General features: G+C 34.8%; 1 protein-coding gene across 1 annotated transcript; it reads left to right on the top strand.

Moving 5' to 3' along the window:
* The first annotated feature begins 2901 nt into the window (after nt 1–2901).
* On the top strand, nt 2902–10716 carry LOC110715183 (UDP-arabinose 4-epimerase 1-like). The gene is made up of 11 exons (XM_021893756.1): nt 2902–3092; nt 3574–3689; nt 4292–4416; nt 4840–4953; nt 5046–5153; nt 5553–5644; nt 6460–6601; nt 6727–6824; nt 8267–8396; nt 8941–9085; nt 10175–10716. The coding sequence occupies exons 2-11, from the start codon at nt 3629–3631 to the stop codon at nt 10414–10416; spliced, it is 1257 nt and encodes a 418-aa protein (XP_021749448.1). The 5' UTR covers nt 2902–3092; nt 3574–3628; the 3' UTR covers nt 10417–10716.
* Nucleotides 10717–12766: the final 2050 nt, after the last annotated feature.

Raw genomic sequence — 12766 nt, 5'->3', positions numbered from 1 at the left:
CGGCGCCACCAGTAACTCCGGCACTTCATTAGAATCTAAAAAAAACTGAGAGCAGGGGCAGGCATTGTTCATGGAGGTCCCACTTTCACTTCTAGCGCCACCCATAGACCCTTCTACCCGCATCTCCTACAACTCCAAACAACAGCCTAACATTGCAGCAACCCACTAAAGCAACCCTGCCACACATGCCAACGCACATCGCACCAGCCGCAATACACAACATCCGCACTGCCAGCTTCGCCCATCAACAACACCATAAATTTCACCAATTCGCCGCCTACAAACATCAATTCGCCACCAATTGCAACAATTTCGGCATTGTAATTATATTCCAGTAATTTGGCAAGGAGCATCTTTAATCTTCGACCTATTAAAGACCTTGAAGGTGCGCCGCTAACAAAGAACGGTGTGCGACACCTAAAAAGACAGAGGAAGGGGGAGAGGGAGAGGTTGGCTGAAAAGGGGAAGTTAGGGGAAGGGGAGGGAGTAGCCCAAAATTCGAGGGGTTACCGGAAGGGGATTTAGGCTGCTGAAAGGTCTTACAACAATGGAGCTAGCTTGCAGAGAGAGGAGAAAGATAGAACAGAGAGAGGAGAGAGAAGTAAGAGGAGATAGATAAGTGAGGGGTTCATTAAAGTCACGTGCAAGGCACGTGGGTAGGGTCAACGCCGGAGTTCTGGGTCAATGCCGGAAAATAGACTCATGTGGCGTTTGGCAACTAAATTTTAAAATTGGGTGGTTCCAAACAACATTTTTTTCGGGTGGTTTTTGACAAAAAAGTGTTTTAAACGGGTGGTTTTTGACAAAATTTCCTTAATAATACATATATTTTAAAAAAAAATTCTCAGTTTTTTGAAATAAATGAATTATCCTTTTTATTCTCTACGTTTTTCAATTAGAAAAGTTTAAAAAGTTCCTCCCATTTAAAATCATTCTCTCTCTCTTTCTCTCTCCCTATATATATATATATATATATATATATATATATATATATATATATGATAAAACAGAATTCCTCAGTTTTTACTGATCGTGTTTCATCACAGTGTAACTTATACGTAATCAACTTGTTTGTGTGGAATGTTCATGACCTCAACATAATTGCGCACTAGATTCGGTTTTCAAAACCAATTTGCTTCGATTAGAAGTTAAAGCTCTCCGAAATATTACATGCGTCCTATATAAATATAGCAATTTATTGATTCATTAAACATCCATTGCACTTTCCAAACAAAACCCAATTCAACAATCTATTAACTAATACTAGAACAAAACTTTGCTGACATCATGCCTTTTCCAAATTGTACACATGTCACTTTGACATAATTTTTTTTTCCCACCAATTTGCTTTGATAATGTCATTATTTTTTATTTTTTTTATATTTTTTTTACTTTTATTTTTTATTATCTAATATAGTTTACCTTTCATATGTTTTTTCCTTTGTCCTCATCGACTTCTTTTTTTTAAAAGTATGATAATATTTCAATGTTCAAAAGTGTTCGTTGTGATTCTTTTTAATTTTATAAATAATATGCTACAATGTACACAAAAAATTAACGAAGTATAAAACTTTGTTTCTCCCCATTATAAACAACTGTCATAATATGTTTGTTTAAAATCGTGCATCGCACGGGAACTAAACTAGTTAGTTAATAATCCTAAACCATCAACTATAAGTTTTACCAAAAAAAAAAAGCACAATAGTTTCATAAAAAAGCACAATAGTTTCTTTTAAAAAGCGCAATAATCACTTTACCTTTTCCGCTATTTTTTTTATTGAATCTTAACCCCTTTACTTCTCTCTCCTCTTTATCTCTCTTAATATTTTGAAAAACAAAACTTAACTCTACGTTCTACTTGGAAAAATCCGTAATTACTTGCAAATTTCGTCAAATTAGAGGAGATCATGGTCGGGACGAGTCTTTGAACAAAAATTTCGGACCATTTTGGGCCAAGTCTTCGGTTGAAAAAGGCGTGCCAAACGAGATATTCCCGTTCCAAGAAAATCAGGCTTAAATTGGGCCGGCCTAAAAGTTTAATTAAAAAGTACGTATTTTTTAGGAGCTACATAAACCTTTTTTTTTTGTGAAACTTGGGGCGAGCCCAAATTTCGAGCCCAAAAATTCTTTCAAACCCAGGCATTGATTAGGTCAGGTCGAGACAAGCTGCCGCACAAGGCCTGACATGACCATAACTACATTAGTTTTGTTTGGGGCTAACATCGGTATAGTTTCAAATTAAAACCCTATGTACAATCACAATGATTGTATATTAGACAATGAAATTAGTTTTAAGGCAAATTACTAGTAATTCTTTTGCGCATGTGGTTGCTTTTGATTGTTTTTGCATAAAATTAGGTTTATTTTGGGATTAGATTTTGTAACAATTAAAGCCATCTCAATCTCACGAGAAAACTTTACCGACATACAAATTCATTGTGAATAGCAAACAATCATGGACATAAGTCTCATAACTTAACAATCTAAATATAAGTTAAACTATCATTTCCTAACTTCTCACTCCAACTTTCCAAACCCTTAACCCTCAATTCATGCACACATTATATTGTAAGTTTGTAACTTCCAACATCGATACATCCCATAACTTTGCACCGATACACTCTACTCGTAGGCTCGTAATTATTGTTATTCTATTCATCGGTGGCGTTGTATATGTTGTACGTACATGTGAGGTAAAGTAGAGTACTAGACAGACCAACATTAATAAATGAAACAAAACCTGAAAAAAGTGAAATTTAAATTTAAAAAAAAAAATGGTACTAAAATTCCACAAAGTTAACGTAATTTATTTAACATTAAACGCGCTAATTTGACACTTGTTAACATCACGCACTCCGCTAACGCCGGACCATTTCTATATATTTTGACGAATCATAAATTCATAACACTCCTCTCACTTTCTCTCTCCTCTTTTTCATTCATAATCTTTGACCCCTACCATTCCAACTGCTTCTGTCAATTTCTGTACAATTTTTTTTATTGTATTAATTAAATAAAATAAATAGATTATTATTTTTATTTATACCCTTCTTATTTTGATCGGTTGCTGTGATTTTGATATTTAAATTTGGGTATGATTTCACTTTCCCTTTTTGTGTTTTTTTAATTTGTTTTGTTAATTTTTTTTTGGGAGTTTGATAAGTTTGATTTTTCACATTTTTTTTTGAAAATTTGAATGAATATCACTTTAGGGTTGTTTGATTTTTGATACTGCTGTTTCATGGGTGGCAGCGGCATGCATGTGTTAGGTTCAATTAATTTTGAAATTTCATTTGTCACTTTCCACTTATTGGGATCTTGCGCAATTATTTCTCAAATTGTCTCCTTTTTTTCCTACTTTTTCTGTCTTTATTTATCAATTTCTTATTGAAAGATTCATTCATTCATTCACTAGAATTTGAAGATTTTTCTGGGTATTTAAATTTTGTACCTTTGATTTTATGAACTTGAATTTGGTTGGTAATGATTTTACTTTTAGATAGATATATGCAATTTTTAATCATGGGATTCTAATGATTTTGATGATGATTATGTTGGTTTTTTTTTTTGCAGATGAATAAATTTGGTTAATTATATACATTGTTAATTTGAAGTTGTTGTTATACAAATGCTCGGGTTTACCAGAGCACGAAATCAGTCCAGAAACGGTAGATCTTTGCCTGTTGCAGGTGGGTTTTTTTTTTTTCATCTTCAATTTTATATTCTTGTTTTGGTGTATAAGTTGCCACGTAGTATTGCGTGCAATGATGTAGACGGGGTTTGATTCAATGGAAGTATTGTGCCGAGTCTTTAGCGAACTAAGCTAGCGTGCAATGATGTAGACGGGGTTTGGTTCAATTGAAGTATTGTGCCGAGTCTTTAGCGAACTAAGCTAGTTGATATCCGACATACGGAGTATATATATTTTTTTTTTGGTTAGTTGTGGCCCTGTATTTGTGTTGTGTGGAAGTTGTGCTTTTAGCTGATTGAAAAAGAAAGAAAGGGAAATATGGAAAGTGTGGAAAACTAACTAAAAGCTGATATTATTTTGGTGTATTTTTGAGATAAGTGTTGGATCTTGTTTTTTTGTAGCTTTTATTTTTCTTTCTTTCAAAGTTGAATTGTTTGTGTTTGTTGGATTTATAATGATGATTTTGGTGGTATTTTTTCGCGTGTTTTTAATGTCTCGAATTACATGGTGCTAAGATAGAAGGTTTACAGATTTATTGATGAAGTATCTGAATTGTATAATGTAGAGTTTTTATGTTATTTGTTTGCATTTGGCTTGTAGGCATGGATTACGCTGATCCGAAGCGGAAGGGTAATGTCGTAGGTAAAATAGTTATAGCTGCTGGGTTGATTGCATTTTGCCTTATTATGATCAAGCAATCTTCAACATTTAACAGCCCAAGCCAAGTAAGATTTCTACCGTAAAATTTTCATTTATACTTGTATATATATGTGTATGGGTTATAGGAGTGTTTGCATACAGACAAGATGGTATAGTTGTGACTTGTGAGTTGGTCTAAGCTTGATCGCGAAATATTTTTACTATTGCTGGTAATTTAAGGCTGATTGAAAGTATGAATCCTGGGCTGAATTTTTTTGAAGACATAAATTTCGCTTCTTTCACATAATTATGACTTTGTTATGTAATTTTGCTTAAACTATTAAGCTGCATTTCATGGTAGTTGTGTCTCATTTGATTGACATTATATTATACTGCAAGGAAAGAAAGAATGTAGCTTATTCCTTATAGTGTTATCTTGAATCTGGTGATGTTGAAGCAATCCTCTAATGTTCACATTTATTCACATTGTGTTTTCTTTTTCCCTTCAGTTTTCTCGTCGTGAAATGGGGGTCACTCATGTCCTGGTAACTGGGGGCGCTGGTTTTATTGGATCCCACGCAGCACTAAGACTTTTAAAAGACTCTTATCGCGTGACAATTGTGGTATCCTCTCCTTTTAATCACCCTTATTGTCCAGTTGTTCACTAGTCATTCAGTTCTTGAGGTTTACAAATAGATCGTTTTATAATGTGCAGGACAATCTTTCTCGAGGGAACCTGGCTGCTGTCAAGATTTTGCAACAAATGTTTCCAGAACCAGGAAGACTTCAGTTTGTATATGCTGATCTGGGAGATGCTACTGCTGTATCCTTATTGTGGCATGCCATTGTTTAGTTGTTTAACTTTCTTATATTCCTTTGTTCCTTCTCTATCAGAATTAGAAATCGATATTAAATGGAATGGACAATGTATTTTATATATTAGCAGTATGCTTCCACATAGTATCAATTTTCTATTTTATTTGTATTTTTACATCTTTCTACCCTGCTGCAACTTGCTAATAGTACATTCAACATAGTTCTGCTGAAAGAAATGTGATTTAAGCACTATCCACGAGCCTCCTGTTTGGCACTTTAGTGCATCTTCATTTTACTGATTTTCTACAGACTTATATCATTCTCTTTTGACCTATCTCATTTCCAAACGGTAATTTTGGCAGAGTTAGTCTTTATCCTCCATTATTTTCCTTAATGTAAATGCCAGGTAAACAAACTTTTTTCTGAAAATGCTTTTGATGCTGTGATGCATTTCGCTGCTGTTGCTTATGTTGGAGAGAGCACTCTTGACCCTCTTAGGTAAGCTTTATTTTAGCTTTGTTTGAATGTTTCTATGAAGTTTTGGGTAACAATAGTATCATACTATTTTATTGTTTCGGATACGTTTATTGTTTTAGCTTTTAAACTTAGTTTTAAGAGTGATTACAGTTGCTGACAGTCGACATTGAAATGAAATGTAACAAATTGTTTTATTGGTATAAATTGTTGTGTTAAATACATTCTTCCTTACATTACCTTTTTTTAATTTAGCAATTTGAATTTATGATTGATTGATTGATAGAGATGGCTTAGTGAAATCCAATAGCTTAGTTTTGAATGGATCTTTCCGGGATTGACTTCGTGATTAACCATGTGAATATGTACTGCTATGTTACTTGGACTCGGATGAAGTGTCAAATTAGACACGGGTGTCCAAGCATCGGACTCACCCATTTTCTTGAAAAAACTTGTGTTTTTAGTTGAAAATGAAGTGTCCAAGTGTCGGTGTCGGTGTCCGACATGTGTCGTGTCGACACAGACACGTGAGGTAAATGAAAGAGTACGAGTAACATAGATTTACTGTGTTGTATCTAAAGTTTGTTTCACATATCTGAGAGAAGACCTTGCCTCTGTACTTAAAGAGATTCCAGAGGAATCTTTATTGGTTTAATGCATATGCTTAATGGATCCTGCTTAAACTTGCTGGTTAAGTAATTTGCGGTCAATTGAAATATCAAACCACTCACAATATCTTTGCCAGTCATATTTGTTTGATGTAATATTTTCTAGTATTAGTCCATGTCTTAAAAGGTTATTAATGTTTCCATGTACAATCAATTTTTGTTGTTGTTCAGATATTATCACAATATTACATCAAATACCTTGGTAGTATTGAAGGCAATGGTAAAGCATGAAGTACGTACTTTGATATATTCAAGTACATGTGCAACATATGGTGAGCCTGAGAAGATGCCCATAACAGAGGAAACTCCTCAGGTTAGAGCCTGTTGAAAATTCCCTTTCTTTTTCATCAGTCTACTTGCTATGTACTTTTTTGGGTAGAAAGTCATACTGTCAAAAGCTATTGGCTCTGTCCTCAATTTACTCTGTTGCTGTTTCAGGTTCCTATTAACCCATATGGTAAGGCTAAGAAGATGTCAGAAGATATTATTTTGGATCTCACTAAGCCAAACAAGGACATGGCAGTTATGATATTAAGGTAAGTCTTCTGTCTGAACTAACAGTAATTAGCCTTAAGCATTTCCATTGTATTACAAGTTATGTCTACCTGAAACTAAAACCTGTATGCATAATGGAGTATTGTGTACAGAGCTTAATCTCAGTTAAAGTATCTGAAATTTAGTATCACAAGATACAAAGTGATAATAAGGTGTAAACTGTATAATAAGGTGTAAACTGTAAATAATAAGGAATATTTTTAGTTTAAGAAATAGAGTAATTCCTATTATTTTACTTCTTCCCTAGTCTGCTTTACATTTAAATAAATACTGTCACCGTCCTAGTTTTTTTGTATTTTATCTGATTAGGGTCGCCCTTTTTTACTAGCCTGTAGAGGTCTAGTGTGTTTTTTTTTCTTCTCTTTTTCTCCTTTTTCCCCTCTTACTCAGTTTCACTGAACTTAGAACATTTTTTCTACCAAGCATTTCTCTATTCTGATGCATCTGATGGCAGCTGGAAGTATAATAATTTCATTGTTCTGAAATATTACTTCTTTGCAACATCCTACTTTCTAAGAGGACATCTCTATTGAATTTCCAAAGTACTTACTTTCTTAGCTCTAAATTTACCTGGTTATCAACAGGGTCTTTATTAATAATAGGTAGATAAAGCTCTTTGTGAACATATTTTGTAAACTAAGGGCAACTAAAAACTTGGGGAAGTTTGCAAAGCTTTAATCATTAACTAATTAATGTAATTTATACACGACTTTGAAACACTGAGGTCAGGGAGCTGGATCTATTAGCAACCTGATTGGAATGCATGATCCTTGTCATGGTATCATTTTCACCTTTTGTGTGCTGCTGAACACTTAGGCATCACCCTTGGATCACAATAAAGGCTTAGAGCACTTATCCTCACCTTACCCTACTACAATTCCTATGTTATCCCATCCAATGGTTATATGCTCATGCCAAATGTGCGTTTTCTATCAGCTATCTGGCAATGATTGGCCTCTTTTGCTCCTTTTGTTGGCCCTTTTTAACATCTTGATTAACACTGCTTTCTTCCATGGGATTGGGAGAGGTAGTCATGAAACCGGGCTAGAAGTACCCTAGAGGCCAAGAATGGTACTTATTTTGTCTTGTATATTGTGAAATTTATATTTCATATTTGTTTTTTAGCGTGTTCTTTGGGTCTAGACTATAGACTTCTTCAACTTGCACATGGAAATTGTACATGCATTGAAAATAATCTCTGAAAGTAATTTCAAATTTTTCCTGTGCTCTAGTAGGTAGGATTTTTCTTTCTAGGGTCCACTTTTGTATGTGACAAACATCGTCTGGTCTATGCATTGCTGATATGAGTCATCACAGTACATACTATGCTTTGTGCTTTTGGATGTTTGCACAAGTTTCAAGCCATTTTGTTCAATCTGTCTACATGATTTTTCTAACTTGGATCTTGTTTCTGTATGTTTAGATATTTTAACGTCATTGGGTCAGATCCTGATGGAAGATTGGGGGAGGCTCCTAGACCTGAGTTGCGTGAGCATGGACGCATTTCAGGTGCATGTTTTGATGCAGCTCGTGGAATTACTCAAGGACTGAAGGTATGCATGTATATGTATTCTTTATGTATGCATATTGTGTACTGTTATTTAATCTTTCATGATATCTGTCTGTGAATATGGATGGTATTATTTTGTGGAAAATCTTTAAAAATTGTCTAAAAGTGACAACTCTGATATTGTCGTTCTTCTGTTCTACAATTGAATGTAGTCTACTATTCTGCATGCTTTGGAAAATCTCTTCTCTTTTCTCCAACCAGATTTGATCGTGTGAATTTAAGTTGTCCTCTACATGTGTTTTAATCAGCGATCTAAGCACACGTTCTCGTATGAATAAGTACTAGTAGACTTTCGTATTTATGGTCCTACCCTTAGCTTTTGGCTGGGGAGCACTTTCATGAGTGAATGTTCAGTGGCCGCTGAGCAGCTCCTTTTTTTCTGTGTTTGCAAGCTCTAATTCCCTGATTTGTGGCACTGTTAATCTCTAAAAGACAAAAGACACAGATACTACATTTCTTATCATCTTCTGATGAACTTAATTCTTGCAGTTATAGCCATATATTTATGTCAGATATTGATTATACAGGTTAGAGGAACTGATTACAAAACACCAGATGGCACTTGTATACGAGATTACATTGATGTGACGGATCTGGTTGATGCTCATGTCAAAGCTCTTGAAAAGGCAATGCCAGGCAAGGTTGGAATCTACAATGTTGGAACAGGAAAAGGTAATGTGTTGATATTTAATTGTAATTGGAAATTGTCAGATTCCACCTATTAAAATTGGGTTTTTGTCAAAAATTCCTCTCAATTTATATTGTAAGAAGACACCTTATATATATATATATATATATATATATATATATATATATATATATATATATATTTCAAACACCACCTTTAACTGGATTTCACCCTTTGACTCACTATTTTCAGCTTTGACTCCGCTCAAACTCTCATTTTCTTTCATTTCTTGGCTGTACCACCTCCTCCTCTTCCCTCTCCACAACCTCTCATTTTCTTTCGTTTCTTGGCTGTACCACCTCCTCCTCTTCCCTCTCCACTGCCATTATGTCTTCTCCACCTTTGTATCCATCATCCTTCTCCCTGCCTCCTTTCTCTTCTCTTCTTTTCTAATCTTTGTCTATCTCTTAATTCCAGTTGTTTGGTGAGTTTTTCTTGATGATTGAGGTTGATTTTAGGGTAAATGATATAGTTTTCAAGTTGTTAAAAGTTGTTTTGGCCTTTTGGGGGTGGGTGGACATGAATTTGAAGTAGATGAGGTGCTGTTTAGGGAAGTTATGGTTTTTAGTGGGTGATTTTTGGGGGAGGGTGGTGGTTATGGAGGTAATTGAGTGGTTTAGAGGGTGGTGGGTTTCCGTTGGTGGGTGATTGGTTTCGGTGGTGTTTGTTGGTTTTGAGAATTTGAGGGAGTTGGGTGGATTTTGGCAAGGTTCCATGGGGGCACCTTTGGTCGGTTGGGTGATAAAGATGGGTATTTTTGGTGCATGGCACATGGGTGCTTAATACCGGAAAAGGAAATTCTATGTCGAAATCAGGCATATAAGGTGCTAATTCAAAAAAAAAAAAAAAAAAAATATAAATTGAAAGATGTATTCTAAAAGGTGGCTTCTTACGCAAAATAAAAAATTGAAAGATGTATTTTGAAAGGTGGTTTTTTTGACAAAATTTCGTTTTGAATTTTTCTTGTTGGAGTTTTTGTAGGATCCATTGGGGGAGGTTAATTAGCTTTTTTGACCTAAAATTTCTTACTGAAGTTTATCAGTAGTAACTTGCATCTGTTCTTGTATTACCAGGTAGTTCTGTCAAAGAATTTGTGGAGGCTTGTAAGAAGGCGACTGGGGTAGACATAAAGGTTGATTATCTTCCTCGCCGCCCAGGTGATTACGCTGAAGTTTACAGCGACCCAACAAAGATTAGAGAAGAGCTGAACTGGACAGCAAGGCATACAAATCTCCAAGAGAGTTTGGAGACAGCATGGAGATGGCAGAAGACTCATCGAAATGGCTACGGACCTGCACTATCAACAGCTATATAAATGGGTGTACCCTGCATTAGGATGCCGTTAAAGCTAATGTAGACCCTGTTTTCAGATGCATAGCCCCTGACTAGTGATTGTAGGAGAAGAGGGTGGTTAAATTCGAGGGTTATAGGTATTTATTCATTATTATTATTGTTAAAAGTTATACTTATTGAGTAGGATAGTTATTGTAGGAAGCAATAATTCATTTGTTACATCATGTCGTTGCCCAATTAGTTGTATAATTATATACAATAATCATCCCAGTGGGAGCTCTTCTTGATAATGAATTATTTTGGGCTCAGGCCATTAGATTCATACTGAACTGCAATCGGCCCTTTCCCTGCAACAACTTTCGACTAATTTTAATACTGAACTGTTTTGCTTTCATAAGATCAATGGTGTAAGTATTTTCATGTGTAATACCGAGTAAAATTTGCTTGTACTCCGAGGCATTTTAGAGGGAGGAAAGTTATGTACATAACAGGGGCATAATGGTAACTTAGTATAACAAAAAGGTTATGAGACCAACACTTTAATTTTCAGGATTTAATTGTACCACTATAGTCATTTTAATACCATTACAACTACAATTATACCATTACACTCCAATGGCCTAATTTCATAATCTAGTGGTACATATATTAGCTTCAAATGTATACCATTGTAACAATCATTAATGTAATTTTAAACTATTTACATCACTATTATAATAATAATAATAATAACAATAACGATACATTTCACACCTCATGTTATGTACTAACAAATGCATAACATTCCTCCATTTCTACTTACTTCTTGTAGTCCGTAGCCATGTTATTTTATGTTTATAAACTTTCATAAAAAGATTGCAAAACTTCCAGTTTTTCAGATAGGCTAGGCGACCACATCCAGGATTTTTTTTTTTTTTTTTTTTTTAAAAAAAACAATTACAAGGCAATCTCACCAAAGAAGTCAGGAAATGTAATTCTTCTCATCTTCTGTCACTGCTTCCACGTACCAATCTAGTGCCCTCTACATTGATATGCAATCTTTACGCTCAGTAGTCCCTATTTCATTTGTTCTTTTGAACAATTGCCTTTCATGTTCTACATAGCAAAGAAAAGACATGTTGCCAGATAAATCTAATCTACTGCGCAACAGGTGAACATATCCAATTTGATCTTATCTAAGATAGTTGATGCATGATTGCTTTAAGCGTTTAAGATGTAAGAGTAACTGGGTTTAGTGGTTTTCACCAGAAGTTCAAAAGCAATAAAGCATCATCATATATTTTGGGGCAAAGGATTATAGAACCTTAGGTTCTTCTCATAGCCAAGAGTAGGTCTAGGAATAGTACAGCCGATACAAAGATTAAATTTGCTAGCAGCTTCTTGAATTTATGTGATCACCTGTCGGACATGCCTCTGGAATTTTCTGTGGATGGCAGAGTGCTTGGATAGCCACCAGGCAGTCCATCTTGACAATCAAAGTACAAACATTATTATGTATCAACAGCGTTCCTAACAATCTTCCTATACTTGCCATGATTTTATGCATGATTGATATGACAGCAAGAATGTCAGCTATATATGCTTAAGGTAACAACAGATTGAACATTAAAAATGTGATTATAGCAGGGAAATAATTTAGATAAAACATGGTTATTGCAGGCAATAATTTAGATACAGCAACAAAACCATACACATGTTTCTACAAAAACCCGCAAATTTAATTGGCTTAGCATGAAATAAGTCGCACCTGAATATGCAAAATACAATTAATGACAAAATTCAATAAGCAAAGCATCATACATTGCAAAGGAAGAGTAAACTAAAAAAATTAGTTTAAATTCCAACGCTGAGTTATCAGGAATTCATCAGATATAATACCAGACTGCAAATGAGTAAAGAAGCTTAGGTTCTTCTCATAGCTGAGAGTAGGAGGCAAGCCTGAAAGTACAGCATTTCTAGGAACGTTATAGCAGATACATAGATCAAATTTTCTAGCAGCGCCTTGAGTTTCTATGATCGAACCTTACCAGCATGCCTTTGGAAGTTTTGTGGCTGGCAGAGTGTGACAATTACAAAGTCCAAACATCATATTATGTCCCGTCAAAAAAAAAACATCATATTATGATGACAATCTTCCCATCACACCATGATTTATGCATGAGTGATATGGCAGCAAGAATGGCAGCTATATGCTTAAGGTAACAAACTAACAACAGATTGAACATTAAAAACATAATTATTGCAGCAGCAGGGTAATAATTTAGATTCAGCAGCAAAACCACACATACGTTTCTACAAAACCCCGTGAATTCGGTAGGCTTAGCATAGATGACAAAATTCAAAAATAAGAAAAGTATCATACATTGCAAAGG

This window comes from Chenopodium quinoa, unplaced genomic scaffold, assembly GCF_001683475.1.
Source record: "Chenopodium quinoa cultivar QQ74 unplaced genomic scaffold, ASM168347v1, whole genome shotgun sequence".
In the NCBI taxonomy this organism is placed as follows: domain Eukaryota; kingdom Viridiplantae; phylum Streptophyta; class Magnoliopsida; order Caryophyllales; family Amaranthaceae; genus Chenopodium; species Chenopodium quinoa.
This window is presented reverse-complemented; position numbering and strand designations above follow the sequence as displayed.